This window comes from Pomacea canaliculata, linkage group LG4 (genome assembly GCF_003073045.1).
Source record: "Pomacea canaliculata isolate SZHN2017 linkage group LG4, ASM307304v1, whole genome shotgun sequence".
NCBI classification, from domain to species: Eukaryota; Metazoa; Mollusca; class Gastropoda; order Architaenioglossa; family Ampullariidae; genus Pomacea; species Pomacea canaliculata.
In genome coordinates this window covers 20,528,497-20,555,127 of record NC_037593.1, presented here as the reverse complement: position 1 = coordinate 20,555,127, position 26,631 = coordinate 20,528,497, and the positions used below count along the sequence as shown (strand labels likewise).

General features: G+C 41.2%; 2 protein-coding genes and 5 non-coding genes across 9 annotated transcripts in view; all 7 read left to right on the top strand.

Moving 5' to 3' along the window:
- The window catches only part of LOC112562771 (potassium voltage-gated channel subfamily KQT member 5-like), a 91,461-nt gene extending 81,932 nt beyond the window's left edge, over positions 1-9,529 (top strand). The window contains exons 10-13 of one of the 3 annotated variants that reach the window (XM_025236246.1): positions 1,523-1,626; positions 1,971-2,169; positions 3,834-3,930; positions 4,213-9,529. In XM_025236246.1, the coding sequence (XP_025092031.1) occupies positions 1,523-1,626; positions 1,971-2,169; positions 3,834-3,930; positions 4,213-5,217 (1,405 nt within the window). In that variant the 3' untranslated portion in view covers positions 5,218-9,529. Of the gene's footprint in view, positions 1-1,518; positions 1,627-1,967; positions 2,170-3,833; positions 3,931-4,212 lie in introns of all 3 variants that reach the window. The other 2 variants (XM_025236244.1, XM_025236245.1) reach the window with 2 other exon arrangements.
- Positions 9,530-13,979: 4,450 nt separating this feature from the next.
- Positions 13,980-26,427, top strand: LOC112563241 (dolichyl-diphosphooligosaccharide--protein glycosyltransferase subunit 2-like). Its single transcript, XM_025237065.1, has 20 exons — positions 13,980-14,072; positions 14,695-14,888; positions 18,490-18,585; positions 18,739-18,847; positions 20,033-20,096; positions 20,310-20,424; positions 20,679-20,768; positions 20,979-21,086; positions 21,715-21,783; positions 22,238-22,365; positions 22,527-22,644; positions 23,280-23,371; positions 23,505-23,619; positions 23,856-23,945; positions 24,104-24,208; positions 24,490-24,573; positions 24,968-25,063; positions 25,229-25,304; positions 25,908-26,037; positions 26,286-26,427. The coding sequence occupies exons 1-20, from the start codon at positions 14,042-14,044 to the stop codon at positions 26,296-26,298; spliced, it is 1,923 nt and encodes a 640-aa protein (XP_025092850.1). The 5' UTR covers positions 13,980-14,041; the 3' UTR covers positions 26,299-26,427.
- On the top strand, positions 19,706-19,945 carry LOC112563436. Its single transcript, XR_003099056.1, has one exon. It is a non-coding gene; the product is annotated as a small nucleolar RNA SNORA73 family (small nucleolar RNA).
- On the top strand, positions 21,256-21,492 carry LOC112563440. The gene has a single exon (XR_003099060.1). It is a non-coding gene; the product is annotated as a small nucleolar RNA SNORA73 family (small nucleolar RNA).
- Positions 22,860-23,096, top strand: LOC112563438. The gene has a single exon (XR_003099058.1). It is a non-coding gene; the product is annotated as a small nucleolar RNA SNORA73 family (small nucleolar RNA).
- On the top strand, positions 24,664-24,900 carry LOC112563437. Its single transcript, XR_003099057.1, has one exon. It is a non-coding gene; the product is annotated as a small nucleolar RNA SNORA73 family (small nucleolar RNA).
- On the top strand, positions 25,543-25,779 carry LOC112563439. Its single transcript, XR_003099059.1, has one exon. It is a non-coding gene; the product is annotated as a small nucleolar RNA SNORA73 family (small nucleolar RNA).
- Positions 26,428-26,631: the final 204 nt, after the last annotated feature.

Below are 26,631 nucleotides of genomic sequence, written 5' to 3'. Positions count from 1 at the left end.
AACAATAAGAAACCACGTGACGAAGATGTTAAACTTCACAGGGGGCAGGGGGAGGTGGTTGATGTTTGAGCAGGTTTTTGTATACTTATGTAGCATTTCAAGATTTATATCCACAGATAATTCGCTCATTCGGGCCAAAAGTCAAGGAAAAAAATCTCGGCTGTGTCAGTTTTAATAACTTAAATACTTTACCTTCGTGATATTCTTAACCTCGATCCTTGCTTCCAACCGTGCATTGATGTTATAGGAGTTCCTTCCCTCCATTCCCTTCCTTCCCCTCCCAATCCCTAGTCATCGCCTCTCTCCTGTATGAGATCATTGTATTTTGGTTTGTCACTAGGCCAGACCTGTCAATGTCGGTGTTTCACACCTGCATTAGGTGTCACTTCCTGTTGTCCCTGTAGCTTCAATATCGTCTTATTTTAAAAATATTGTCTTTAACAGATTTTGTTGTGGTATCACTTAGAGAATATGATAGTTTGGCTGCCAAAGTCCTGTAGCGGATTAGTATATATGGCAATAGCCCCAGTTTTATTCCCCAAACATGGCAAGAATTATATAATATTGCCTGCGACTTGTTTCTGTCGCTCGCATGAAGCTCGGCCCTAGGATCAGATGGTAACTGAACTGTCCACACCAGACACAGCTTGTGACAAGATATTTTCACTAGCCAGACTTAGCTCGTCCTTCTCGCCAACAGCCAGAAAGTATGAGCATGAACCTCTTCCCTTCCTTGTAGTCAAACACTGTAGACATCACTTGTGGGTTATCGTAGTTTGTTATGGCCATGTCTTTAAAACACAGTTCCTCCGTCCTCGCTAATGGGAGACTACTCAGAAGTTCTTTAATACTGACGATCGCATTTTTAAAATCAAAATGCTTGTGAATACTGACCTACAGAAGAGATAGCTCGTGGTCTGATGCACTGCCTGAGACACAGTCCAGACCCTCGTGGTGGGCTGTGGAGACTAGTCATTGGGGTTTGTCCGTTTGACCAGTTGGCCGCCTTGGACTGTCTCACTGTTAGCCGCCATTTCCACGTGCAGTCAGCGCCTAGTGACAGTCCGTGCACCCGGCCCCACACCCTGAGGGTAGCCATGACACCTGCCTTACTGTGCCGGTGACATTCAAAACAGCTCATAAAGGGGATCTGGAAAAACTACAACAACACTTAACTTTGATATGTTTCTAGAATATTGAGTCAGCATTGTATTCAAGACACTCGAAAATCCTTCGACATTTAAAAATCAGTCATTTATGTTTTTAAAATGATCGTTGTCAAGCTGACACCAAGTATGTCCACGGTGAAGGTTTGTACAGAGCATGCGAAGCTCTCGGCGTGTAAGACAAGAAGGCATATCTGCTTTGTCTTAAATTTTTAAACATGCTCTGCAGGCAACAACACTTCTTCGCTGTCAGTAAACACTCCATTCATTTGAAACTGCTTTTGCCGTTAATTCTGAAATGCAGAACAACATTTTTTCTCTTATATTTGTGGCATTCGTTTTCCCTCTATACGCAGGAGTCACCTCAGTCTCGCTACTGGCTTTGTGGAACCTCGACAAATGGAGTTACTTCCGGTAAAGAAAGAAAACTCAGCTGGATCCATTTGCAAAGATTCCGAAGGTATTTGAATTAATGATCCTGTTCAATAGGAGCAGGGAGAAAACCGGTATGGGGGCGGGAGAGAGAGAGAGAAAGAGAGCGAAGTGGGGAGAGAAACAGAAAGAGATGAGGTAGAAAAGAGAAATCTGGCCGGTGAATTATAGCTCAATCAGAAAAGAAAGCGAAACAGCAGCCAGTAGATTATTCTTTGGATTTAAGTTGCGAACACGCAAAACATTGAGACCCAAGGAGACCTTACAGGAAGTGATGTCATCAGACTGTCATGGCGGTACGAAAGAGCTGGCTGCTGGATTGCTTTTATTCCACACGTCACGTGGTACAAACCCAACACTTTTTTCCAGAAGAGCCTGAATTGTCTCCCCGCATCACACAGCTGACGGAGCAGGACAAGCGAGCCATTCGCGCACTACGCAAGATCCGCTACTTCGTGGCCAGGCGGAAGTTCCGCGAAGCACTCAGGCCCTATGACGTCAAGGACGTGATTGAACAGTACTCCGCTGGTCACATCGACATGCTCGCCAGGATCAAGAACCTCCAAGGACGGTTCGTAACTGAGCACCACTGCTGATCCCCTTCTCTCTTCTTTCTTTCTCTCTGTCCGAGGGCCTGCATGTGTGTGCGTGCGCACGCGCGTGTGTGAGTAAAGTATATTATAGTACAGTCGGACCTCGACAAGTCGAACTCAAAGGGACCCGAAAAAAAATTCAACTTACGGAGTTTTCGAGTTCGGGAAAATGGCGTAATAGGCCGGGAACTAACAATTAATTCGATATAGGGAGGTTTTCGACTTCAGGGAGGTCGACTTATCGAGGTCCGACTGTACTTTTGTTCTTCCATACAACTTCTACTGATCACTGCGCACTGCTCTTTTATTTCAATTTTTCTCCTTTCTCAACTTCGAATGAACGAACCTTTGTCAGATTTCTTCTTTCTTTAATCCTTCTTGGGTCCAACAGAAAAAAAATTAGAATAAAAAAAAAATCCCCGCCCACGCGCCCTTTACTTTGTCTCACACCGAGGCTCATTTTTAAGCGGATGTAGAATAGTCATCCAAAGGAAGCTTTTCTTGTTTTTTTGTTCTGAAAACAAGATATAGTCCATCAAAGTTTCTACCTAAATATTTGATGTGTGCATGACAAAGAAATGGCGGAGATACATGGACACACATCTATGGTCATGTCTTCTCCGAATAATTCTCTCCTCGTATCCCCACAGTCTGTACTGAGGGTATGACTTTCATCTACTATTCCAGGGTTGTTTTCTTCTTCGAGAACGATCTTCTAATCTACTCATTCGTCTATTCATTCATTTCACTTGTCTGATTACTCAGTCTGTAAATAGCATTCATGATGTCTGAGTTCACCAGCTCGCCGTGTGTAGTGTCGGTGGCTCAGGTTATCTCTCTCTCATTTCGGTTCAAGGAAAGTCTCGGTGCCAGACACATCCTTTCAGTTACGCTTTCACGCAAGAGAGTCGGTAATAATGGTTTGGTGGAAGCTTCTAGAAGTAATACAATCCACGCTGGCAGCTGTTTTTGGGGGAGACTGTTTGGATCAGATTTAAAGTAGACGTCTGCCTCTCTGTTGGAGAGCGCGGTACTCCCCGAAACCATGAGAGATAACATCCGGTGGAGAGGCCATCTGTTCGAGTTCGGGTATCGATCATTGTGTCCTTTAGCAAGCTGCAAGGAGGGTTTTACTGCCAATATGGCGCTTGCCAAGCAGGTGTCAGTCGGAAATCTGTTCTTCTATTTCTGTTTGTAGCCTCCCGCTCTTTTGTAGTCTGGTGATATTAGAACTATTCCTCCCGGTCTACTGCAGACATGGGGGAAGGACTAATATTGTCTAGTTTATTCCAAAACTTCATTTCATTGATCTTGAAGTTTCGCTATATATGGAATTTTAATTTGTGTTTTAAAGTATTGACAAATAATTTTAAGGACTTCATAGATGTGAGAGACATGGAAGCGTTAAAAAAAAATTAAGTATTTCTTATTTCTAAACCTGACCAAATGGCTCGACAGTCAGAGAAACAGAAAATGTAACTTAATCACTTGTTCTGAAATAGAATGAAATTTTATACACACGAAATTTTTCATTTTGGTGTCAAATTTCGCACACCTGGAGACTAACCAGGTGTCGAGCCGTCAGGTGCAATAAGAAACCACATCTTTCTCTTTGGAATCATTTGTTATCTCTTTTTTTCAGCCTGGACCAGATTCTTGGGAGACAGGGAAGCAAGAGCAAGGATGTGTACGACTCCAAGATCAGTCTTGCCTCCAGAGTGGTCAAGGTAGAGCGGCAGGTGAGTGTTGACAGGCCTGAAAAGGTGACACTGATGACGTCAGCCTTGGTCATGTCAGCCTTCTCCATTCTCCTTTGCTCCATTTATTCCTTCCTGACTTTTCTATTACCGAGATTACCGATTGCTGTCAGTTGCTGCTTATGTATGGCCACGTGTGAAATACGTACACTGTATTTATAATTAGTTTCTTTAGGAATATAATGTTTTCATAGATTATTCTGAATTATTATTCGTAGAAGAACAAGAGTCTTCGTTTCAGTATCAACTGCTCCATTGTTTCAGGTGGAGGACATTGAGTCTAAGGTTGACCTCCTGATCGACATGTACAAGGAAGACCGCAAGATCCTCCTCCAGCATCTCCAACTCCAGTACGGAACGCAGTCCCCGGGGCCGCCGCCCTCCCAGGTCAAGCCACGCCCCATCCTGGTTGACAAGCAGTTCACCAGTGAGCCGGCCACGCCCACCGGCGTGGGTCAGAACCCCAACCGCCCCATGCACCGCAACCTGTCGGACCTCAGTCAGAGGATCAAGAAGCGGGTGACGTACCGGTGCCTGTCCCTCCACGACCCGCCCAAGAAAAACCCGCCCACGAACTTGAAATCGTCCGGAAGTGTCTCCGCGCATGGCAGCAGCCCCCTGGCGGCCGCGGTTCGTAGCAACGAGGGTGGTGGGCGTGGTGATGGCGAGGGACATGAGTTGGAGGGCGTGGCTCTGAACCCTTCGCATCCTTCTTCATCCCACACTCTGCTGCCTCCCTCTCCCAGAGCCGCCCATCCTTTGTTTTCCTCGGCGGACTGCGGGGGGTCGTCCGGGGGTCAGAGTGAGGAAGCCCTCATCGACTTCACCAGCGCCCCCGACGAGTATCAAAGTGACACGTACCGTTTCGACGATCCTCACCTTCTCTACCCTTCGCCACACGCGTCACCAGTTCTGCCTCCAGTCAGTGCGCATCAGGTCTTCGCGCACGCGCAAGCGCCGCTTCCGGTTGTGACGTCGCACCTGACCTATTCCGTGCTTAGTACTCTCAGTGAACAGAAGAGCATAGAGTCGGACACAAACATTCCTTTCCTTGACGGACCTCTTTCTGAAGACTCTCGCGGCTCCAGGGCGCCGGATGACGTCACCGGAAATGGTGGTGGTGATGACTGTGATGATGACGAGAGTGGTGGTGCTGTCGGAGTCTGCTCCACTACCTGCTCCAAAACGGATCCCTCGGGAATACCTACTTTGGAAAGTCTCACTGATTTTCATGTCGACTGCGACTCAACAAGACTGACATACTCATGATTCTCTCTCTCTCTATCATGTTCCCTGCATCGTTCTTTTCTCCTCACACATGCACGCGCACAAACACACAAACACACAAACACACACACACTGCCGATAGCAGTGGACGTTTCTGTTTACAAACAATGGAATCCTTTGTGCTTCTTTGATCTTCTTGGCAATGGTCTGTTGAAGTTAAGTACAAAGCTTCGCAGGAAGTTCCTACCAATGTTGACAATTCAGCTTTTGCTCGGATATCAAATGTTTGTTGATGTTTGCATTGTTGACATAAGCGACAAACTGTCGTCAAATGTCATGTTTGTTACACGCGTTAATACAGGAGAACAGGGAGGTTTGTCCAGACCATATCTACTTGTATATTTGTTGGGTTTTGTCTTACCAGACAGTCTCAGCCGCAAAGAAAAGGGAGATTTTATTTCCAGGTGTCGTGTGGAGAAGACTTGTTGTTTAGAGATACAGCGATGTCTTACACTTAGTCGACATCGGCCATGGATATTCGCAAAGATATTTGTAGACATTTGTAATGAAGCATTAGCCAAAGAAAAGAATTATGCACATTATTATGCCAACATGACACCTGTTGGTCAAAGAGGAGGCAATGTAATTAATCCTACATGCTGGTCAGTAACTATGTCGGCATCTTCTGTGACAAGTTCGTGTTCTTCAGGTCGCCTGGGCTTCCTTCCCCGCCCATCTTATCAAGGGAGAGTAGTCTTTGCTGCTTGGTTGGTTAGTTGATTACCTGGTTACCTGGCAGGCTGGTTGGCTGGATGGTTGGTTGGAAAGTTCTTCCAGCTTGAGGAAAGTTCGGACTATGGGAGAGAGGGAAGAGGAGGAAACCGATATTCCCGTAGAAAACCCTTGACAGCCGGCTCTATGAGCAAACGTCACATACAGAGTGTCCCGAGAGGAAATATGAACCCAGGGCATCTGAAATGGTGACAAGCGAGTGTTTGAACCACCACCTGACCAGGCTCCATCTTGACCCTGCCATCGTCGTCCTTAGCAACACAGGTGGGCGGGAGGGGAGAAGGGCGGTAGGATTGAAGACACTGATTTCCGATGTCATAATTTTTGTTGACTACAGAATCAGGATACATTTTGTGTTTTTTTCGGGTGAATTATTTTTCTTCTTTTTAGTGCGTGGGGGGTAGAGCAAGTGTGCCTGTGCAGGACTGTTATCTTTTAGCACTCCAGGAAATAATTATGTCTCAGTACATCCCTCTGATATACGTATATTGTTATACCAAAGTTCACATTTTGTTGAAACATAACCGCGTCTTCCTGAGCCTCTGTCGAAAATACATGACAGTGACAAGCATGCACACGACTCTGTCAGCTGACAGTGTATAGGACTCTGTCATATGACAGTGTATAGGTCTCTGTCAAATGGCCATCCACACTTAGAACAGCATCCCCCACATGTACATTCCGTGCCTACGAGGGGGGAGGTGAGGAGGAGGAGGGACGAATCATCAGTAAAGGAGACATGTGGGCAATGGCCACACTCAGCTAATTAGCAGGCTGACATAATGAGGCCCACATCACACAACATGTTGTAACAAAGAGGCTTGTGTCTGCCTTTCTACAATCTTGTCCTAACACTCGTCAGTTTTCAGTAGAAAGTCTTTATACCATACAATCATTGGTCTAGTCGCCATCACTGACCTGCAGTCCATAGCCACCTTCATGGCAATCACATGACCCTCCTACCGCAACAAGCCCAGGTTCAAATCCTCTAGTGCTCTCTCTTGCCAGCCGCCTCATACACTGCGTAAAACAAACCTTACTAAACTGTTCATATATTACAATGCACGCTTTTTCATTTCATGAGTGCAGGCACGCACGCACACCTGCATACACACTTTAAAATTAAAAAACATTTGCTGATGAGGGGCAAAAGAAGCTTTCTAGAAACATCACATTACTCGGGGCAGCCTGGCACGCGACGCCATCGGTCTTACCTGCTGGACCTAATTTTAACTGATGCAAAAAAATAAATAAATAAAAAATAAATAAAAACTTAAATATCCCTCTCATCTGGTTCATTAAAGTAAGTTCATTAACGGCACACAACTGCACGCCCCACTCCCCTCGATTTAATCTGCTCAGCTCCACTCCCCTGTGTTCAATGAGATCGCACCGGAACCTCTGTTCAAGCATCTTAACATGGCGGAAGAACTTTGGTTAAGTCTCCTTTTTCATCGCTGGTGGAAGAAGAAAAATAATACTGTAACAGTTTGCATAGCATCCTGAGTATGACACTTTAGCATGTTTGTACACATGTTCACTACGGTACGAACACGCGTGAGTGTGTGGGTGTGTTGGTGTGTGTGGATGTGTGTGTGGGTGGGTGTTGCATCCACGACTGATAACCATTTGCAGGACAAGAGGAAGATAAAAGAAAATCCTCAGAATTCTGTTTCGCGCGCAGCACGCGATATCTAAAACAAATTTCACTGTTTCTATCTGAAACTAAAACAACCAGAATGAACACCACAGCTTCGATTTGCTGTCATCAGCACCTCGACTCCTCCGATTTAATGGGGCATGCCTTTCGTACGAGTGATCGATCTTGCCGCCAGGGGGAGTCAGTGGTGGACTGGCAGGCAGTGAGTTGCGCTCAGTGACAGGGCCACTCTAGGTGTCAACTCTCACAGCCCAGCCTCAGGAGAGCTTCCAATGAACACGAGGAAAATCTCGAAATAAATCGTTAAACTTTCTGCACTTCTCATCCTTTTCAGTCTCAGCAGACGTTCGTACCTGCACGAGCTGACGACTTTGTCTCAAGAATGGAACTCACTTTTTCATATCTCTATTCAAATTATAATTATTAAAATTAAGGGAAGGATTTTGGCATATTTCACTTCGTGTTCCTCACAACAATATCGTCCAGATATAGCCTTAGTTGCTGTTTTAAACTCAAATAACTAACTGAAAGCAGTGATCTGATTGCCACGGATTTTATCCAATGAGAGGCTTTTCTTGTTTAAACAAGAAGTTTAATTATGTTAAAAAATAAGTATAACTGTTTACATCGATGCCGTCTAACCTTTGTCAGTATTTCCCTAATAGAAATCGAAAACCCATTCAGTCCTGTGTATCCAGGGCAATGCAGGAGGACCGGCAGGCGGCTGTCTGGAACCCTGTCGAGGACAAACCAACATCAACAGACCCGGTGGCATACGTGCTCTTGTCATCTCGCTGCTCACCCGAGTGAAGTCCTCGCCTCTGGGAAGCTGACCCCCGACAAACCTCGTTGCACGGCCTTGTACACCTGCAACCAATTTATTATTGTCCCTTTAGGGTTCTGGGACTGGAGGCGCCTCCATCGCCGCACTCCATTGCTCGCTTTGATTGCTTTTCCCTGTCTAAATTTCTCCCGTGATGATGGCCGGTTACTGTCCCGATCACGGACGAGTTCGTGGTCCTGATAGTCCTGCCTGATCACAATAATTGAGAAATCTTATTAAATTTTTGCTTAATAATTTTCTTGAGTTAAAAATTGAGAGATTGAGCCATGTGGTGGTCTAAACAACTACATCTCTCATGGACTTCCGTACAGCCATCTTCGAAAGGCAATAGCTTTGCTAAATATCTGGCTTCACTAAGTCGCCGTTCTCTCTACCCCATGGACTGGAGGGACACAGCAACAATTTTGTGTGTTCTTTTAGTTCTCTTATTGCCTGCACCAGAGATGAAAGTTCTTGTGCAATATAGTGTCACCAAGCAGCTCGAAACATGTCCTCCTAACCTCATGTAATTTTCAACTGTCCTCTGACCTCCTCCCCTGTCATGTCTTCAAACAGACTGCAGCTGTGTCATTAGAACATGGTGTTTAGTCTCTTTTGTTATCCTAGTCAGGGTAATTGATTGTGGAAATTATCAACAACTGGAACATTTGAAACTTGAATGTGCGTTTACAGGAAAAAGAGAGACAGAGACAGAGCAGAACTGTAACTGTGGGTCGTCATCTAGAAACTTATCTTCGGTTCCGACTAAGAACTCAAACTCTTCACTCAATCCTCTTTTCTAATCTTTTCCTAAGCATCCATTCACTGCGCTCATCATATGTGCTGATAGCTTACATTAATAGTGGTTGGTCATGTGAACATTGGAAGAAGGTGAATATTGTAAACATGTTTTGATTGATAAGCTATGTTTCAACCAGACAACGCCACTTGTCAATATGGTCGTTGACATGGCTAGTCAAGAGGATTGTGATAATCTGGTATTATTCCTTTCTTGTTAAACATTGTTTTATATATGATTAATATTTACAACGTACAATAAATGCATTTAGTTAACAACAGATTTTTTTCGTATTGTGCCTGGTCATTGTCTATATTTCGCCTTCGTTTGGTTTATTAATACAAACATGAAAATATATTTTCATTAAAATAAATTGTACATATCGTGACTAATCTTATCCGGGGTGGACATCACAACGCAAGAAAGTAAGAGACACGTGTCGTGAGGAACAAGGCAACACCTCCCCTCCGGTCTTCTCCCCCATCCCATTCACAAAAACCATCTCATTCTGGGTCACGTGGGGAGGTGAGAATACCGCACAGGTAAATATTTTAGGTAACGGGTTGTGTCAAGTTCAAGGAGATCAGCTGTGTGCAGTTTACTGACATGTTTATCACATCATACGTGCCATCCACATGACAGGGTATAAAAAATATTAAATAAGAGAAGCAATGGTCCAAAAACGCTCGGTGACGATGAGTCGGCTTCTCTCCTGCCTCGCCTGACAGACGCCATGCAGGGCCTCGGTCGGCAACCCCATCCCAGCTGTCACCGCGTCAAACGTTAGTAGCAGAGAGGAAAGGTTGCCATCCTCATCACTTGACAACAACAGGCATTTCTCTCTCTCTCACACACACACACAGATAACTGTACTCCTGCACCCAGTGACGCATTTCCTCCACATGATTAGACTTTTTTAATTTTCCTCTTTATAATAGGACATGTTCGTTTTTTGGCATCGGCAGTGGCAGCTGGTCTGTGAGGGAAAATACCTCTACCCTTACCCCACCCACCCCATCTCGCTCGTGTTCTGAGCAGACCCTGGCACCCCTCTGGCTCCTGGCCATTTCCCGCCCTCTGACCCCAGTTTCTCTTCATTTCTTGGTGTTGACGGCGCTGTCAGTCCCACGGTTCCTCCATAGAAAGCGATGATTCTGTCATCATCAATATTTTGTCTCTCTCTTCACACCAATGTCCATTGTGACACGTTTTCCTGCTGTGACAGGTTCTGAATTGCAATGTCAGTTATATTTGGTTTTTTTTTTAATGACAGCTGTGTCATTTGTGTCAGTCTTTCCCTGTAATGACAGCTGTGTCAGTTATATTTACCTTTTCCTGTAATGACAGCTGTGTCAGTTATATTTACTTTTTCCTGAAGTGACAGCATTGTCAGTAGTGTCGAACTTCCCCTGCAGTGCGAGAAGAGTCAACTGCAGAATCAACATTTCCCTACAGTCTGCTTTTCCCTGTAATAATAGTCTTTTTGTTGTTGTTGTTGTTGTTGTTGTTGTTGTTGTTTTTGTTTTGTTTTTAGTAAAACCCGAGTCGAGAATGATGTCGTATAACTAATAAAAGCAAGATGGACAGAGAACAAAAGTATAGCCCCACTAACACCCAGCCACCCATTAAGGAGAGTCACGTCACTGTCGCCATCAGAGGGACAAAAACATCCACTCCCCCATCTTCGACACACCCCCCCGCCATCAGCAACTGCGGCACAAATCATAAACACTCGAGCATCTCCTCCTAAAAATAAGTGTGCGTGTGTGGAGAGGGGGGGGATCCAATAATCCTCACATCGCTGGACACGCTCGCCTAATAAAGCCTTTTCACGACCCGTTGAAGCCAGGTTTTTACAAGGTTCTGTCAGCCACACACCCCTTCAGCTCACCACCCACTTATCGTCATCATCACACATATTTCCACCTCCACTTTTTCTCTCTCTCTCTCTACTTGCTATTCCCAAACCTCTCGCAAACGAAGCACGTTATTTTCAGGGGTACAATCAGTTGAGTTATTCATCTTTCACACTATTTGCTGCCCTCACAGTAGACACAGACGAATGAAGGATAAAAAAAAAAAAAGTTTCAGATGAATAGATGCTAAAGAAAGTAGACTTCTCTCGCCAAAAGAAGACCCCTAGCCCTGCAATCGGATATTATTTCTTCTTGTTCCTTTCCATTTCTTGCCTCCTTCCTTGCGATGGCAGGGGGTTGTTCATGTCGTCGGGAGGTGCTGTCGATGGGGTTAAAACCATTATAAATAAACGCTGTCTCAGACGGCGGCAGCACCATGTCAGACCGTCTTTCCGTACCGTCTGCGTCTTTTAACTTCTCAGGTCAGTGAGGATGGACAATTTGTGTTGACAGCCTCATAAATGATAAATCGGGGTGATGGGGTGGGGTTGCCGGCTCCTTTGTTATTGTACTGCGCCTACATTTACTTCATCAGACTGCCTCCCGTAGTGTCTACTTTTATCTACATACGTATCCTACCCTTCTCTCTCTCTTTGTCTTTCTCACTCTTGGTAACTAATGTTTTCTTGTTAGTTCTCAGTAATTTTGTCCGTCAAATCTCAAACCAAGCTAGACCATGGAGTGGAGTCCTTCCCACCTAAAATAAAAAATAATAAACGCAAAAAACCTGTAATTCTAGTGTTCTCTACAGACCGCAAGACCCCCAACCTTGAGGGTTTAGTCATACATCATCGACTGCTAGAAACATGTAATAACAGAAAGAAAGCTGTTGTCAATAAATGAAGTGGCTGTCGCCCTTGACTAGGCAGGCTCTTCCACCATTTGTGTGTGTTGTGGAACGCCATCCAGTATGCTAGGGGGACAACAGTTTCCTTCCAACATTTTGTTTTATTTATGAGACCTCAGACACGCACATTTCACGTCAACTTTGTGTTGCACAGCCATGGGGCCTAGCGAGGTCTGGCGGAATGGTTTCCGACCAGAACAAGTGGAGAAATAGGAGATGGGGGCAGACGCCTAAAAAAGCATTCAGCATGACTATAAACCACGCATCCTTTGACTGCGGTCATACTGAAATCAGATGGGTTGCATCGGTCATGCAGAAATCGGAAGGAATAAAATGAAAACTAGAACGAAAAAAATGTATAATGGAGGGGGTTATGGAGATGATAAAACTGTGATGTCGGTATAGCCTCAAGCCCAAGGAAGAAAATGAAGGAGGGAGAACAAATATCAGAATGTCATCCAGAACGTAGCAGGTACCAGAAGGTTTACTCTAGTAAATAACAACGGTGTTTATTATGGCGGAAGGATCAAAGACAAAGTTGTGATTCTGAGGATAGTGATTTCATTGCTGAATAGAAGTCTCCAAATACAGACGAGGCCACAATGTGCACTTTCTGTTTTAGCCATGGTTTGATACAATAATAATGTCAGTCTAGTGCTGAATCTGGCAGGAATTCAGCAACGGTACTTAGTAAAGTACATAATAAAACACAGAGAAACATGCAGCTTGTGTGCTCTCGAAATACAACCTCCATCTTCCACCACGACGACGGCACACGTTGTGCTGCTCTCGTGCCGCTGGAGGGAAAGAGACTTCCACGATCGCCAAGGTCCTTCTTAATTGTCAAATAGCAGGGAAAAGTGGTTTTGGCAAATTCTTTCAAACGTATCCATACCTATCAGCCATGTATTATATGATTCTTTATTTTTTCCGCTAATCATGCCAAAAGACTTTTCTCTTCTATTTCACATTCTTTTTTACCAAAACGCATAATTCTGATTTCATAAGGACTTTCATTTCAGATAAGAGAAATATATATATATGGTAGTCAAGGTTGCTGGCAAGGACCTGTGCATAGGGTGTTAAATGAGTCAGAACACAATGTGTCTTGTTAACCGGACATTGAATATGTGACAAGTTTTCAAATGACCTCCAGGTAAACAATTTGTCAGACATAGTCACATACATCCCATATTAAATGACCAGATAAGAAGGCCATACACTAGGTGAATTCTAAAAAGAGAAATATTGACTGTGGCAACAGTAGTGACTTTCATTACTTTGTTTACTTATCACACATACTCGGATCTAAGATGCCAAGGCCAATTAAAGCGTTCTACTTTTTTTTCAGACAGCGAAATTATTATTTTTTTTATTAAATTCGCGTAGCTGTCCCAAAAGTCTTTGTAAATCTCTTAATCAGGCATTCTGCGAACTGTGAAAATATATTTTAACATTATAATAATGTATCGAAAATATCCGTAAAATGATTTATTCATTAAAAACATTTTCATTTGCATACTTAATTCCTGCAGGCAGAGAATAATGCTTCTCTTTGGGTACGTGCGTTCCCGACACCACAGGTGGTCTTTCATGGGCGTTTGAGCTTATTGCATATACATACTGATTTAATGTATTATTTTTCTTTGAGACTATCAAGTTACCATCACAATCATTTAGAGTCAGACCTGACCAGAGGGAGGTGCAGGGAGGGGTGGTGTAGCCAGAATCGCTGTCACTGCATTTAAACAGCAAGAGAAGGGACATGGCGGTGAACTGTAAAGGGAAAATACTCTACGTTTCTTGAAATTATGAGAGATGGGGATTCCCGCCCTTATATAACATGATCGTGCAAAAATTCGCTGGAATTTTTATTTATTATGAAATGTTGAAAATAAACATTTTACACTCATCCCATAAATGAAAGATCACATACTACCATTCTTGCATAAATAACTATATGTCTTTATTAAATGCTTCTCTCTATTGTCGTTTCTAAAGAAAACTTTTTAATAGCTCAGAAACCCGGATGACAATCCAATGTGTCAAGATGGCGAAAGGTAAGGGGTGGAAATATGCTAGCTGTTGTTTATTACCATTAGAGAAAACAATCTTCCACCCCTCTTCAAATTTGTAATGCTTTAATGACCTGCTTCAATTTAAATCCTTATGGATTTATTTATGTCTTTTCATTTAAATGCATAATTTCATTTATATATGAAAATGGGACAGTAAGCTGTAAGCAAAGCCGACCGGCAAGTGGCGAAGTGCCACGTGTGAAATACGCCGATTGTACCTTTTAAAAGTACATATCCGTAACTATAACTTGAAAAAAAAATACTTTCTGCTTTATGATAATAATCAGAAGACATATGGATACCAGATTTTGCATTAACGGAAAAGATGCACATATCTTTGGTTTTGGGAGGCGTCGTGCTGGCTAAAATCACTGAAAACTTAGCACTGTTGCACGCAGACTCAATAATTACTTAATGCATTGTACATTTTTACGTTTTTTTTTTAAATAAAAACTGCATAATAATTGCCGAAATAAAGGTTAATAACTTTTGATGACTTTTGTTTATATATTTTGATAGAAGATATGTGCATCCTTTGATGTTATTGCCCATCGGTCAACTACATTAATACTTATAAACTGATAGATGATTGTCTTTTGTGCAGTTTGCTCAGTTTTGGTACTGATGACGGTTGCTGTGGTTGGTAAAGCTTTAACACCCTCAACTTTCCTTACAACGGTTGACAAAGAACGACTGCGTGCAGTCTTTCAGGATGCAGCACCTTATCAAGATCTGCAGAGTGCTCATTATTCTCTTCAGGGTATCAAACTAATGGGTGGAACCCTTCCTGGAGTTCAGGTGCGTTGCCTTTAGAAACCCTTTAAAAGTTGTACTGTGTTCAGAATTCAAGAAATGAGATTGAACAGCCTCGTATGAGAAAGTGCTATGCATTCCAGTTTCCTATTGAGTTATTTCATGTGAATCATCAAAATATCTATGGCGGACAGCAATCTTCCAATCACTGTTACTGAAAGGGCAGTTAGGTGCTGCCACAACAATCATAATGATTAATTTCGTTGGGTGATGATTCTTGGACACTGAAGAAACAAAGAAGTGTGGGTTTACCCCACCCTTTCTACCTTAAATTTATACACTGAAGTAAAAGCACTTTTGACTTGATGATTGCAGACGACTGAGTCTTTGCTCTCCCAGTATAAAAAAAAATGTTGTAAGTGATACAATGTCAGAAAGATAGCGCCTTGGATCATCTAGCTATTCTGTAAAAATATTTTAAAAAGCAAATAGTAAATAGATTTTATTTAATATCCACTTGCAGAACAGAATGTGCAAAGAGTTCAATAACACACTAAAGACTAATTTTCAGTTTATTGCAACATCTTGACGTTCACAATATGGTCATTATAATAAACCTAGTTACTAATTTTAAGGACTAATTAGTGCAAGTTGATCAAAACCTGGATTAGGTTATTTAAAATAAGGTTAATTGACAGTTTGCTGAGTATCACTGTATGCCCTATATATATATATCGTGAAAATAGGGCAAGCTTAGGCTAGCTAATGTAAACTTATTGCGATTAAGATAGATTCACCTTTACCATTATAACAAACTAGTCAGAACCTCTGTAAACTACAAGCAACGTCAAGGCTATTTTCTCTTCAGTAAGGTTCACTGAAGATAGTGGAACTGATAAATATACCAATCCAAGAAAAAAAATGTCATTGGCAAAGCCACATCTATTTGTTGATGAGCATGACAGGGTGAAGGGCATCATGGATTATATGCTGACATACAGTATCATGTACATCCTTTGTGACAGTGATGACGTCAAAAATAGATGGGTATGTGCTGATTACCACCTTTAACTGTTCAAATGGACTTGCTATCCAGTGGCACTTCCATTGTTCAAAACAATTACCACACAAGAGCCAAACTAAGAGTGTTATGTAGACAAGCTCTATAGTTTTGCTTTCAACCTCACATTTTAAGGTGCTTTTGCATAGTATAAGTGGCTTGCTCATAAGTGCTCGTGTAGTAACTGCCGTGGAAGTGCAGATAGTGTTCCAGGAGAAAGAACACTAAATTCATTAGATGGATACAGGCTACTTGATCCAAGATTCAGGGGGTAAGAAAGTATACATAAGAATTGGAAAATCAAATACTACTACTATACCAGCATAAACTGAAGCACACATGTACATCATATTCAAAACATTGATTTGCTGTTTAGTTTCTTTACGGGCACTTCTCACCCTCCAGTTTTGTTCTCATCCCCAATATCTAGAGCTGGATGGGTAAGACAGCAACATCTGTGACCCTAACCTGTATACTTTTATGGGCTAGATACCTGTAGTTAGCAAAGACTGTGTGTAGTACTCAGTGCTGTGTGTCCTGCCTCCCCGACCTGGCTCTAATCCATTCTTTCCCACCAGGAGCAAAGAATACAGCCTGTAAACTCTATAAAAAGCCTCTTACACTAACAGAGTTCGTGTAAAATTAATTTCAAATATTCACTTGTCTTTCTTTGACAGTGACAGATTTTTTTTCTGTGTAGAAGAGATAGGTGATCAGACAGGTACCAATCTTACCTGTGCCTTGAGGTTTTTTGGTTTTGTTTTGTTGTTGTTGTTTTTTTTTAACTGGTCATGTGTTAAATCCTTGAATCAAGTTTTCTTTTAAAGGAAAAAACATGTGCATGTTGGCTTTCCTAAATCCCTGTTGCTTGTGCTTTTTGCCTTAGATGTTTAACTATTGGAAGGCATCAGTTAAACTTTTTATTACACATACAGGAAACTTACAGTTACACATTTCAACGACAGACATGTCCAGTGTCAAGCTATTAATGCCATTTCAAAGATTTGTAACTGAATGGGAGCCTCACTTACTTCAAAATTTATGTTTATGAATAAAAAATTTATACTATTAGAATAATGATGTCCAAAGCTTTGTCAACATTCCTAGTTGCTGAAATGCTAAAAATAACTTAATTAGATAGCTTGTATTCATCTCAATAATTGATTATTCAACATATTCAATAATTGTACCCATAAGTTCTTAATATACAGAACCAGAAGTGCTAACTGATAACTCTGTTTATGCTTAATAATAATAAATGCAAAATTTGTTAAGCGCATACTCACACTCCTAAGGAGCATGCTGTTAGTGCTTAAGAACAAAACATGGACAGCATACGAGGGACAGGAAAACAAACAAATAATATATAAACTATGAAAGAATAAACAACCGTACTAAACGAAGAATAAAATCAAATACAGAAAACACAAAGAGGAACCAAATAAGAGTTTCGAGTAACATGATGTTGCAAAAGGAAGGGTGTGCTAAAGGACTAGCATTATGGGAAAGGTTGTTAGGAGTAATATTTACGGAAGAGGTGTGTTTTCAGTGCACGTTTAAAGTATTCAATAGTGGGTAGGTGGCGGATATTGAAAGGGAGAGAGTTCCATTGTTTCGCTGCACAATAACCAAAAATCCTGTGGCCATATGTTGTTGTAAGGCAGGTAAACATATGGCAAGTAAAGAAAGAACGGAGATAAAAATAAAAGTAAAAGACACCTTAAACCAAAAGGGCAGATACTTGCAGATTCATTGTATTTTTAGTCGGTGCAACCCAGTTGGCGTATATAAAAAGGAAGCTATAATATTTAATATTTAATACGCTGGTGCGCAGTGCGGACGTGCGACCAGTATCGTAAACATTGGGTATCTCTTCCGTTTGTTACGTTTACTTCGTTGGTTTCAAGAAAAGTATTCTTTTTTTTTTTTTTTTTGAATCTTAAGAACTCTATTGAGAAGGGTGGAGTGAATGACGAAACTGTTGCCTAGCTGCAAGTAGCATCCGCCTTTGATGTCAGTCCCCCGTATGTTTGAACTTTCGACCTTGCCCACAGCCAATCAGTATGCACTTCCGCAGCTGTCAAATAGCCCGGTAGTTCACAGCAAAGGTCAGTGTGAAAGAAACGTCGCGAGCGAGGTCTAGTAAGAGAGCGTTGGAGGATGGCGTTCATTAAAAAACTCGTTCAAAAGACTTGTTCAAACACTGCGAATGTATCGTCTTGCATGCAAACGTGGTCGTGCAGGTATGGTCTCCTATAATGCAGATTATTAGACTTCAGCCACAGTTAGCTCTTGCCTAAAAAATCAGCTGCGGCGGACACTTGGTATGTCCACGTGGTTTCCACGTGCATTTCATGCACACAATTTTCGTCGATTTATGCGATCTTCCAGCAAATGGAAAGAAAGAATGAACATGCTTTACAACCGATAATGAAATTGCTCGTTTTGTATTAATATAATACTTGATCTCTTCCTTTTGATGTAATAGTTTTGCTGCATGTCAGTCTTTGATTTCCATTCCAGAAAACACGAGTTAGCCACGGCTCTCATGTCCTGCTATAATTTTTTTCTTTCTTTTTTTTACAGGATACTTGCAAATTTCTTCAGTCTAAAATTGACGATAGCAGCATTGCCTCCATTTATCATGCTTCTGAGGCGTCCAAGGCACTTGGAGGTTGCAAGGTGAGTGCTTTTACTTCATGAAGCTCTATCATTGGTACACCAGATTTTTTCGAGTCACCTTATCAGACCTGTCAGTAGTTTTTTTAAATGGAAAATATTTGCACTAATAAGCTTGTATCTAAGGTTGTTTTTTTTTTCGAATTGACGTTGCAGTTCGATGTTCCCAATGCACAACAGCTCCTCAGTGGCTCAATATCAGCTACATCACCTGTGCAAGATATTGCCTTTGCTTTTTTTGCCATGAGGAATCTTGGCCTGACAGGTAACAGTAATTCCTATCACGTTTGTAGTGTCTTGTTTAGCAAAGTAGTACACCTTACCAGATTTTTTTATGCTTGCTCTGGTTGGTGGATGGAATCTTTCTGATTTGCCATCCAAGTGTAAAGGTTAAAAGGGTATTAAAATTGTGACTTGCCAGCACATCCTAGCATGGAAATTTTAGATTTTTAAAATTGTAATGTCATTCCACCATTCATACGGTTAATTTAGGATTGGTACATCTTTGTCACTGGGTACAGTTCCCTTAAAGTGTTTTCCCCCTCATGCTTGGATTCATCAAAGTCACTTGCTAAGTTAACTGCAGTTTCATAGTTCCTGAAATATTCTGTAATTTATCTTCTGAGAGTTTGCTATTCCAAGATCAGGTGTAGACTTTGCAATTATGTAAAGCTTATCTATTTTCTTCAGCAAGATGCTTTTTTTTCTACTTTGGTTTTATGCAGCATACAAAAAGAAAGTTTACTAGCCAGTCACTAAGTGCATTTCTTGTTATCAAGGACATCAGTATTTCATTGAATAGTATCTGGATCAACGACTAAATTTGCAGGCAGATCTTGTGCTTTTTATCATTCAGACAAATAATTACAGAGGTTGAAAATAAAGACTCTCTGGTAAGATATCACATAATAGGGTTCTGACAGGGATGTACCAAAGAGCATTTGAATTTTCTCACATTCCTGCAAAAGACTGATTGCAAAACCCTAACCCTGATAAGGATTTCCATTTTTTAAAAAAAGTCAACCTGCTCAAACTTTCCAGGCTGTGTTTATTTTGTGGTGGCAGGTCACATTTGGTTTGCTGATAACATTTATGTTTAGTTACTAGTATAGTGGCTGAGTTGCCAATACTAGATGGCATAGTGAGCTGGCTTGTGCACAGTTCCTCTATGACTGTCTTTTGTGGCGAGTGGGAGCTGAATGCCTCTCATGAGGTTTGAGGTGTGGTCCCTTTCCACGGTGTTGGACACTAACCTTGTCCCCCGAGGCTCTCGTCGGGTGTGGACTGTCTTCTGCATATTCCATAGACTTCCCATAGCCATTTATTGGCCATGGTGGGGAGACAAACCATGCAGAAGACAGCTTAAAAGTTTTCTAAAGATAAATATTGGACTGTATGATTTTGTCTGATTGATTGTGGTATAATCCAATTTTTGTTTGAATGGTGGCAGTTGATGACAAAGCTGTGAGCTCTGCATTGCTGGAGGCTTTAAAAACAGACGACTCTCCACTCAGGTAAATTAGTTTTAGGTGTTATTATTTATTACTACTAAGAACAAATGCCTTTAAATAAATTGGATGTTTATTAATTTAAAATAAGCATTGGTCAATATTTGATCACTTACACAAATTTTCTGCTATATGTGATGCAACATTTTATTCCTATCCGCTTGGTGTCTTTACTAAAGAAAATCATTACTGTTTCATTATGTATGTTGCTTGTCACAGTCATGGATATTCCTTCATGGTGGCAGCAGAGCTAAAGGGAGACATCACCAAGTTTTTTGATAATATAGAGGATGTCATAGCACAGGCTGATGAAGTGGATGACATTTATGTACAGGTAAGAACAGGGCTATACATGTTGGTCCTTAAAATGCATGGGTCTTTGATTCCTGTAGAGAATTGGATGCCTGTCAGACATGTGAAAGAGCTAACTAGAATAGCTAACATTATGTGAACCAATGTGAGTTTACATATATATATTTAACTCTTTACCGTTCTGATTTTTTTTCTCTTTTAGTCTGTAAACATTTTTGTGGCTGTGAATAATCAGGGAAATTTCAAAGTTGTGTTTATTTTTTATTTTTTTTCCAGTTTGAAGGTGGACTTTATGTAACAGCTTTGGTGGTTGATGGTGCTTACAAACTTGCTGAGAAGGCCAAGAAAGCCCCAACTATTGCTGAGGTACATGTGATTCTGTCATTGTGATTCAAATGTTACTTTCATTCTTTGTCTAAAGAAAGTATTTCACACTTAAATACAGGGTTGCTTGGAAAGAAACATGTTTGGTTTGCTTAATAAATAGGTGTATGATAATTACTATATTTGATCTTATCTCTGCCTAAAAAAGGGTAGCATCCATAGCTTGTAATTTCTTTTTTATTGACATTGCAGGACAAAGTTGCAAAGCTGGCCAACTACTTTTTGAGTCGTAAACATGTGCACCAGTTGCGTGCAGCTTACCAGTTTGTTTCTGTGATCAAGACCCTGACTGCCAACAAGGTTAGCACCCTTAATGTAAAAGATATCTACGAGATGTGCTTTTCTATGCATCGTTTCATCATTGGCCAGAAATATGCATTTTGCATGAGCTAGATCAAAGGATGTTGGCTATGATTGATGAAGCTAGTGATAGTTGTTAGGAAAAGATATTTTATGGTGCATATATCTTTCAACACTTGGTGGCTGGATGTGTTTGCTGTAAGCAATCACGTCTGGCTGCCTTTGTGGCGAGTGGGAGCTGAATGCCTCTCATGAGGCTTGAGGTGTGGTCCCTTTCCACGGTGTTGGACACTAACTCTGTCCCCCGAGGCTCTCGTCGGGTGTGGACTGGCTTCTGCATATTCCATAGACTTCCCATAGCCATTTACTGGCTGTTGTGGGGAGACAAACCATGCAGATGACATGACCTTTTCCTAAAGGTATTGAACCTTTCATTTGGCACTATATTTTATAAAGGAGAGGACTACTTCAGCTTAGCATGGAATACATTTTAACTTTTTTTTACACAATATATTCCTTTTGTAAGTTTTTCTTTTTAAATGGTTTTTACTTTGTATTCTTTATCTATGTGAGAAGCTTTTATTACTGCATTTAAGAGATTTCGTGTCTGCTTTCATTTGCTTTACAGTTCCACATTCCTGTTGCTGTTTCTCTGGCTAGCTCCGTGGCTGTGTCACAAAGTGAGCCAGTTGTAAAGGTGTGACACTTTTTATTTCATTTCAGGGTGTAGATCTGTAAAATAGGGCTTACTGTCTAAAAGGCAGTTTGATATCATTAAAGGATTGGTGCTAATAAAACTTTGCTAATAAGTTGTTGCACCCCTTTGAAGAACTCTTCTTACATGAATCACTATGAGTTCACATGTAATGAAATATATCTAAAAACGGTTTTTAAAAATTTTTGTGTGTTCATCAATGACACAGACTATCAAGGTGCATCCGTTATGATGTGAATAAACATCTTCCGCTTTAACCAATTTGTTGACTCTACAAATACAGTGGTTGATGAGATTTTTAACACATTTTGCTTACATGGTCATATTCGTCTAAAGGTTCAAAGAGCTAGTACACCTTTAAATGAATATGTGTTTGTAATCTATTTTTCATCCTGGTTTGTTTTGCTGATAAGCATGAGGTGGTTGTGTGTTTTAGATCAGAGTGACTGACCTGATGGGTGGGAACCTGGGGCCAGTGACAGTAACAGCAGACAGTGCACGCCACCTAGGTGATGAGGCGATCATCATCAGTAAAAAGCAGTTCACTCCATCATCTTCAGATGTGTGAGTAGTCTGATTGTTTGGGTTTTTTTTTTTTTTTTACAAATTAACATCTACAATGTTTTTTAGACCTGCTTTGTCTGATATTTGGAATAGGGGTTATTTAAAGTAATACCCGTCAGCCATAACTCTATACTTACACATAAACGCGTATTTTGTTTCAGATCACTTTATGAGCTTAACTTTATGGAAGCAAAACCAGCAAGAGGATTCTACCGTTTGACTGTTAGTTTAACCCCTAAAAAGCCTGACAGTCGCCTGATCGGAACATCTGGAGCTGAGGTATTATTCCACTATTATCTTTGTAGTTAATTCAGTTGGTAGAAAATTTCTTCCCCTCTTATCAGGGGAGAGGAGTAATGGAAAGGGATTCTAAAATACTTGGTGAAAGCCCATGATAGCCAGCATTGTTATGTATACAAATGACAGAAATGCACTAGTGATTGCCTCATTATTTACTGAATTTTGGACAATAAACATGTAACTGCTGTTGAAAACCAATACTTGGTAGCTAAACGTGTTTGCTGTAAGCAATCACGTCTGGCTGCCTTTGTGGCGAGTGGGAGCTGAATGCCTCTCACGAGGCTTGAGGTGTGGTCCCTTTCCACGGTGTTGGACACTAACTCTGTCCCCCGAGGCTCTCGTCGGGTGTGGACTGGCCTCTGCATATTCCATAGACTTCCCATAGCCATTTACTGGCTGTTGTGGGGAGACAAACCATGCAGAGGATAGAAACTCATAGCAGGAGTTTTGTCGTTTAAAAATACTGTGACCTTAAGTAGTTGCCACTTGAGGTGGATTTTACACTAGTTTTGTAAGCAGATGTGGGTTAACAAGGTTTTATTGTTTAAAACGCATGACAAATTACTTTCTAGATCTGTTTCTTGCACAAGATTTAGTCTTTTTTGTGATTGCAGGTCGAGGTGAAGGTGACCACGAAAGTTTCCATTGAGAGTGTTGAAATTGGTGTGGCTGATAAAGATCAGACAGCAGCTGCCCGCACTACAAAGTGAGTAGACATTTTAACCTTGTTCTGTCTAAAACTAAGGAAGCAACTCAAGCATTAGTTATGTTGTGCGGTAACAGGTAGGAATTGGCTCATTAATTCCTTGTTACGCTTAAATTATTTTTTTTATTATTAGGCTTGTGCATCCCAACAAAGCTCAGGTACCATTGGAGGCAGACTATCACCAGAAAATCCTGATGCGCTTTGTTCTCAAGGACAAGCTTTCTAACCAGCTCATGGCTGCCCATCAGGTGGGGTTTGTGCACAAGACTGCTTGTTTCACTCTTGTTGCAAGTTAAATTCAGTCTTTTTAAACACTAAATGGATATTGCCTGCGACCACCTCTAACTATAGTGACTAATACATTAATTCTACTTAAAATACTTATGTTATTTGGGGACAAACCATACTATGGCAGGTTGCTTGCTTTTGTGAACTATACATTTAGCAAGCTTTGTTTCATATATGGTTGTTTTGTGCTTTTCAGACATTTGTGCGTCTGACAAACGTGAAGACAAAACAAGAGATCATCTTTGTCAGCGAGGCAGATGCAGCTCTTTTGAATAAGTTTGACCTGGTATGTAGCAACTGTTAATGTTGCATGCATGTAAGGCATCTAGTCTGCCTGTAAACAATTCATTTCTTTGGCAGTTTTATTTCATCGCAACATACCTTTGATTTCTACAGTTTTTTGTCACTGCACAAGACTTTGGCTGATATTCCTTGCTGTTACAGGATGTTGGCGCGAGTGCCAAAGATTTTGGTTATCAATCTGGCCGATACAGCCTTGAGCTTATTGTCGGGGATGCAATCATTGAAAATCCTTTTTCCTGGAATCTTGTGAGTTTCTATTTAAAGAACACTTTATATAATTATTGTAATTACTAATCGCTGAAACTAAGCTTGCGATTGTACAGAATTTAAAAGCCTAAAAATATTACGTTAAGTTTGCGGACGTCTGATGTCTTAAAATCATTCCATGCTTAGGAGCTCCACAGCTTGCGTATATTTTGTGTGTTTATTGGAGAGATTGAATTTGGCGAATGGGTGGTGCATACAATCTTGTGATCATTTGTTCGATGAAAGCAAGCTTCTCAGTGTGCTGAATTTAACACTCACAGGCAGATGTTGACTTGACCTTTCCTGAAAGTGCTGCTCCGGCCTCCAGCGTTCAGAATCAGTACACGAAGAAGCCTGAGATTCAGGTACTGTTCCCTTTGTCATTTGTCATCTTTTGGGATGGGATTTCGTCCTCCATTCAGTTATTCCACCTGTAAATCTGATACATGGGTTGCCCAACACTTGGTAGTTGAATGTGGTTGCTGTTGGCATCCACATTTGGCTGCCTTTGTGGCGAGTGGGAGCTGAATGCCTCTCATGAGGCTTGAGGTGTGGTCCCTTTCCACAGTGTTGGACACTAACTCTGTCCCCCGAGGCTCTCGTCGGGTGTGGACTGGCCTCTGCATATTCCATAGACTTCCCATAGCCATATACTGGCTGTTGTGGGAAGACAAACCATGCAGATGACATAAATGTTTTACATTGTGCTTTGTTACCTTAAGGTCATACTCTTTGTCATCAGCTGCTGTTTATTTCCAGCACATGTTCCGCGAACCTGAGAAAAGACCACCTGCACCTGTTTCTATGACTTTCACTGCCTTGGCACTGCTGCCTCTTGTTATATTGCTCCTTTTGGTAAGTCCCTTTTTTTTTAACATTACTATTTTTTCACTTTTGTTTTTGTCAGCGGTACTGCTGTCTTTAAAATGTATACTTGTTTTTAAAGCATTTGTTTTCACCAAAGTAGCAGAACTTGGTGGCATGAAAAATGTATGTATTTTTTTAATTTTTTTTTTCCAGTGGCTGAAGATTGGTGTTAATGTCTCAAACTTCCCAATGACAGTGAGTGCCATTGGATTTCATGCGTGCCTTGCAGGTGAGCCATTGTACTTCACTGGTAGAGCAAGTTGCAATTTTCAGTATATGGCATTGCTCAAGTTAGTAAAAAAGTGAACTTGGCTTAGAATTTGCATATACATCATTCCATGTACACTTCCTGTAGCAGCTTGAAATTAAAAGTTTTGACAGTTTTCATCTTGCATCTTTAAGTGACTAGCCTATAATTTTTGTTAAAGATGATCGCTGCTATTGTATTCTGTGCATGTGTACATCATCCAACACTTGGTGGCTAAATGTGTTTGCTGTAAGCAACCACGTCTGGCTGCCTTTGTGGCAAGTAGGAGCTGAATGCCTCTCACGGGGCTTGAGGTGTGGTCCTTTTCCACAGTGTTGGACACTAACTCTGTCCCCCGAAGCTCTCGTCGGGTGTGGACTGGCTTCTGCATATTCCATAGACTTCCCATAGTCATTTATTGGCTGTTGTGGGAAGACAAACCATGCAGATGACATTTTAAACTCTTGTATCTTACCTATTTCTCTCTTTTTTTTTTTTTGGTTATGGATCCATTTCTCTAAGGTGCATCTATGCTCTTTTTTTAAGATTAGTGTATTTACAGTTATCTCAAATATTTTTTTGCAGCAATATTTGGTCTATATTACTGCTACTGGACTCAACTAACCATGTTCCAAACACTTAGGTGGTTGGGAGTGTTGGCTGTTCCTACATTTCTCTTTGGCAACAGACTTCTCAGCAGCATAGCATCCAAAAGGTAAAGTTAACAGGTTGTTTTTCTGTCTGTGTGAAGCCGACACTTCCATGGTCACTGGGGGGATACCTATTGCCCAGCTGCCCTTCCATGGTGTTGGACATAAAATTACTGAAATGTGCAGCGTTCTTGGTATCTGTCCAATTATAGCTGCATGTTTCATTGACATCTCAAACTTTTGAAATTGCATTTGTGAAGGTTTTGTTGATACCTAGTGTCTTGAAACAATTTTTTTCTTCTGTATTTTTCAGGAAATCTGCATAGTCCTGTCCATAAGGATGGCTTCAACAGTTATAGAGAATGAATGTGTGTGTTGTGCTAATAAAAACTTTTGTTGGATTAAATGAGGGCTTTGCCCACAAGACTGTTATATTAAACTTTTGTTTTCAACTACCAATTCTCTTTGTTATTGACATGCACATTTGTAAACAGACCAAGTCTTTTATTGGCAGTATCAACATCAGTCATGCACAAGTCACAATAAATTCCATGAAACAAGAAATGTGGCAATGTTGTATCTGGAATGTCAAAAAGGATGTGCACCAAAAGGTGCTACTATTAAGAGCAAAACAGTTTGAACCCACGAGAAACAATGAG

Bases quoted from the DNA above. Each gene is read 5' to 3' on its own strand.
- LOC112563241 (XM_025237065.1), top strand. From the start codon at position 14,042: ATGACAATCCAATGTGTCAAGATGGCGAAAG. The intron at 18,586-18,738 runs GTGAGTGCTTTT...TTGACGTTGCAG, and splicing joins AGGCACTTGGAGGTTGCAAG to TTCGATGTTCCCAATGCACA. The intron at 24,574-24,967 runs GTACTGTTCCCT...GTTTATTTCCAG, and splicing joins CGAAGAAGCCTGAGATTCAG to CACATGTTCCGCGAACCTGA.